The following is a 4,054-nucleotide window of genomic DNA, read 5'->3' on the forward strand; positions in this document are numbered from 1 at the left end:
GTCTGTTAACTATAGATGCTATTCACAGGTGGTAAACAGGTCTGCAAGTGTTTATCTTTCACTCTCCCTCTCTGTCTTCCCATCCTCTCTCGATTTCTCTCTGTCCTACCCAAAAATAAGGAGAAGAGGAAGGGGAAGAAGAAAATAGAACATGGGATAAAAATATCCTAACTGTTACCAGATGCTCTGTTATTATTGGGTAGTTTCCTCTAAGAGGAGTCTTCAGGGTTTAACTTCTTAATTTTTCCTTTAGCTTTCTATTTAAATGTATATATTTAAATATATACATTTATTTATGCTTCTTAGATACTACTGAGAGGAAGGAAGAGATAAAGAGAGAGCCCTGCTTCACCACTTATGAAGGTTCCCTCCTGCAGGTGGAGACTGGGAGATTGAACCCAAGTCCTTGGTCCCGGTAATGTTTGAGCTTTGACAAGTGTACTACAACCAGCCTCTTGCTTCTTAATATTTATTTTTGTTTGCTTGTTTATTTATTTATTGTTTTGATTGCCACCAGGATTATTGCTAGGGCTCAGTGCCAGCACTATGAACAATAAGTGTGACTAATAATATTAGCATTAAAATTCTTTTAATAAAAACTCCTGAGTTTTTATAGATGAAAGTGAGAAATGATAGACATAGAAACATAGATGATGATGACAGTTAAGAAAAATCTACAATAGGTGAGTATAAACCATTGAAGGCGTTTGAACACTGCTTTTTATGGTAATCAGTACTATTGAGCTAGCCAAGGTAATGATAGACTGATTGAAATAGTGTTCAAAAGATTTATGCAGAACATGAACATATATGTTACATAGAATAGATTACATTAAATTTTCATTATGTTAAACAGTTATGATTTTAATAGGGGTGCCATTTTTAAGAGATGCCAGTAATTATTATCAATAAAGGAATAAATTAACATCATGTTCATATTCACATAATATGCTACGATCACTTGTTGTTTTTTTGCAGAAAGTGAGCAAGCTGAATCAAATCTAAGGCTTTTCATGCGTTCCAAATTTTGAGATATATACCACAATCAAACTTTTCTGTATGCTCCAAAAAATAGCAGTGTTGTGAAAGGCATAAAAAAACTGAGGGGACAGATTAATGGCATCAAATATAGTACTCAGTATTGTACTGGGTTCTGGGTAGGGACTGAACATGGAGAGAAATGTACAGATTAAAGAAATGCATCAGCACAAAATTCACTGGTTTTGATAACTTTATCAGGGTAATGAATGTCTCTACCCTTGATAAATAAAATAAGAAATTTATAGGTCAATTAGCACAACGTGTCTACAAATAAATCAGAAAACATATAGAGAGTAAAAGGAAAAAGTCCCAAAGACGTTTTAAAATTTAATAAATCTGGTTAGAGAGATATAGCAATTACATGTACTTGTACTTGACTCTTTTCCCGTTCAGGAAATAAAAGCATTTGTTTAATAAAATGAGCTTTCTCTGAGCTTATTTGAGACAAGTAACAGTTTTTCATTCATTTCCCAGGTCTTACCTTTATTTAGCACTTCAGTGTCTTAAAGGCATGGGAAGCAACCACTCATGGGTCATAGAATTCATCCTTGTGGGATTGAAACTTAATGCAGAGATGGAGGTGTTCTTCTTCTGGGTCTTTTCCTTCCTATATATTTTAAGTCTGTTGGCAAATGGCATGATCTTGGGACTCATCTATCTGGACCCAAGACTTCACACCCCCATGTACTTCTTTCTCTCTCACCTGGCCATCATTGACATGTCCTATGCCTCCAACAATGTCCCTAAGATGTTGGCAAACCTAGTGAATCAGACTAAAACCATCTCTTTTGTTCCATGCATAATGCAGACATTTTTCTATTTAGGCTTTGCTGGTACAGAGTGCCAGATTTTGGTCTCAATGTCCTACGATAGGTTTGTGGCCATCTGCCACCCTCTTCAGTACAATGTCATCATGAGCTGGAAGGTTTGCACTGTCCTGGCTGCTGCTTCCTGGTCATGTGGATTTATTCTGTCTCTGGTACATGCAATGCTCCTTCTCAGGCTGCCTTTCTGTGGGCCCCAGAAGGTAAACCACCTCTTCTGTGAAATTCTGGCTGTCCTCAAACTGGCCTGTGCTGACACCTGGATCAACCAAGTGGTCATCCTTGCTGCCTGTGTCATTGTCTTAATTGTACCCATCTGTTTAATGCTGCTGTCCTATGCACGCATTCTCTGGGCCATCCTCAAGATCCAATCCAAGGAGGGTCGGGTCAAGGCCTTCTCTACCTGCTCCTCCCATCTCTGTGTAGTTGGGCTCTTCTTCGGCATAGCCATGGTGGTTTACATGGTCCCGGATTCTGATCAAAGAGAAGAACAGGAGAAAATACTATCCCTCTTTCACAGTCTCTTCAATCCAGTGCTGAACCCTCTCATCTACAGCTTGAGGAATGCTCAGGTGAAGAGCGCTCTGTGTAGAGTGCTACAGAGGAAGTGGTCCTCCTAGAGAGAATGGTGGAGGTTGGACGAGCATTGCTTCATGGGACACTTTCTTTTCAGATAAGCAGTTTGCTGAAACAAACTTTCAGAAAAAAATTCCAAATCAGGCTTAATATAAAAATGTGATCTTCCCAATGTTTAGCTCAAAAAATAGTGCAAATGTTCATGGAAAAGCATATCTTCAGGGGCTGTGTGGTGGCACACTCAGTTAAGCACACACATTCCCAAGCATCTGGGTTTGAACCCCCACTCCCTTCCTACAGAGGGGAAGCTTCACAGAGATGAAGCATGTCTGCAGGTGTCTTTTTCCTTCCCTCTCTGTTTCCCTTACTCTCTCAATTTCTGTCCTATCTAATAAAAATAGGGAGGGAAGGGACTAAATAGCTACTGGGAGCTATAGATTCATAGTGTAGGCACCAAGCCCTAGAAATTACCCTGATGGTAGTAGAAAGGAGAAAGAAAGAAAGAAAGAAAGAAAGAAAGAAAGAAAGAAAGAAAGAAAGGAAGGAAGGAAGAAAGAAAGGAAGAAAGAAGCTAGAAAGAAAGACATATTATCTAAATTTGAGAACATGTAAGGAACTGCAGTCACTGAATTATCAAAATATTTACTCTTTAAAATATATTAAATTCTAATTATTTTTATAAATAAAATCTAAATGTATAGAGAAGATATAACTATCAGGAGAGTATATCAAATTATCATTCATATACATACACACTATATATTCTTATCATCTTGTATTAGCTAGAAATAGTCCAGTAGTATTAATAACATCAGAGAAAATTTCTGAAGTAGAACTGAAATTTTTATAAAGAAAATAATACATATTTTTAAGAATTTAAGCTATCATTTGTAAGGATAATTGAAAAACAGAATTTACAGAAACTCTAAATAACCTGATGAAATAATTTTAGTAGAAGTAACGTGGGAGATTAAGGGACACATTAATTCAACAAAAAGCTATATAGAAATTTCAGGGCCTGGGACACAGTATAATAATTATGCAAATGACTTTCATGCCTGAACATCTAAGTCACCAAATTCAGTGCCCAGGACCACCATAATGAGAGGTGAGCCATGTTCTAGTAAATAAAAGAAGAGTGGGGAGTCGGGCTGTAGCACAGCGGGTGAAGCGCAGGTGGCGCTAAGCACAAGGACCCGCATAAGGATCCTGGTTCAAGCCCTGGCTCCCCACCTGCAGGGGTGTCACTTCACAAGCTGTGAAGCAGGTCTGCAGGTGTCTATCTTTCTCTCCCTCTCTCTGTCTTCCCCTCCTCTCTCCATTTCTCTCTGTCCTATCCAACAACAATGACAACAATAATAACTACAACAATAAAAACAACAAGGGCAACAAAAGGGAATAAATAAATAAAAAATAAATATAAAAAATAAAATAAAATAAAGAAGAGTGGAGAGGGGAGAATAGAAAATATATAAAGGAAAAAGAAAAGGTAAAATTCCTTAAATGAATCAAACATTTAGAATTTGGTCAGTGACAGCAGGAACCTCACATCTTCACTATAGAGCCCCTACTTCCCCCAGTCCTGGCACCCTTGGATAGGGCTCACTTTCCCG

At 37.9% G+C, this 4,054-nt stretch overlaps 1 protein-coding gene across 1 annotated transcript; it reads left to right on the top strand.

Moving 5' to 3' along the window:
• Window positions 1-1,552: 1,552 nt before the first annotated feature.
• LOC103112900 (olfactory receptor 2A2-like) lies at window positions 1,553-2,485 on the top strand. Its single transcript, XM_016187810.2, has one exon. The coding sequence runs from the start codon at window positions 1,553-1,555 to the stop codon at window positions 2,483-2,485; it is 933 nt and encodes a 310-aa protein (XP_016043296.2).
• The last annotated feature ends 1,569 nt before the right edge of the window (window positions 2,486-4,054 follow it).

This window comes from Erinaceus europaeus, chromosome 8 (assembly GCF_950295315.1).
Source record: "Erinaceus europaeus chromosome 8, mEriEur2.1, whole genome shotgun sequence".
In the NCBI taxonomy this organism is placed as follows: Eukaryota; Metazoa; Chordata; class Mammalia; order Eulipotyphla; family Erinaceidae; genus Erinaceus; species Erinaceus europaeus.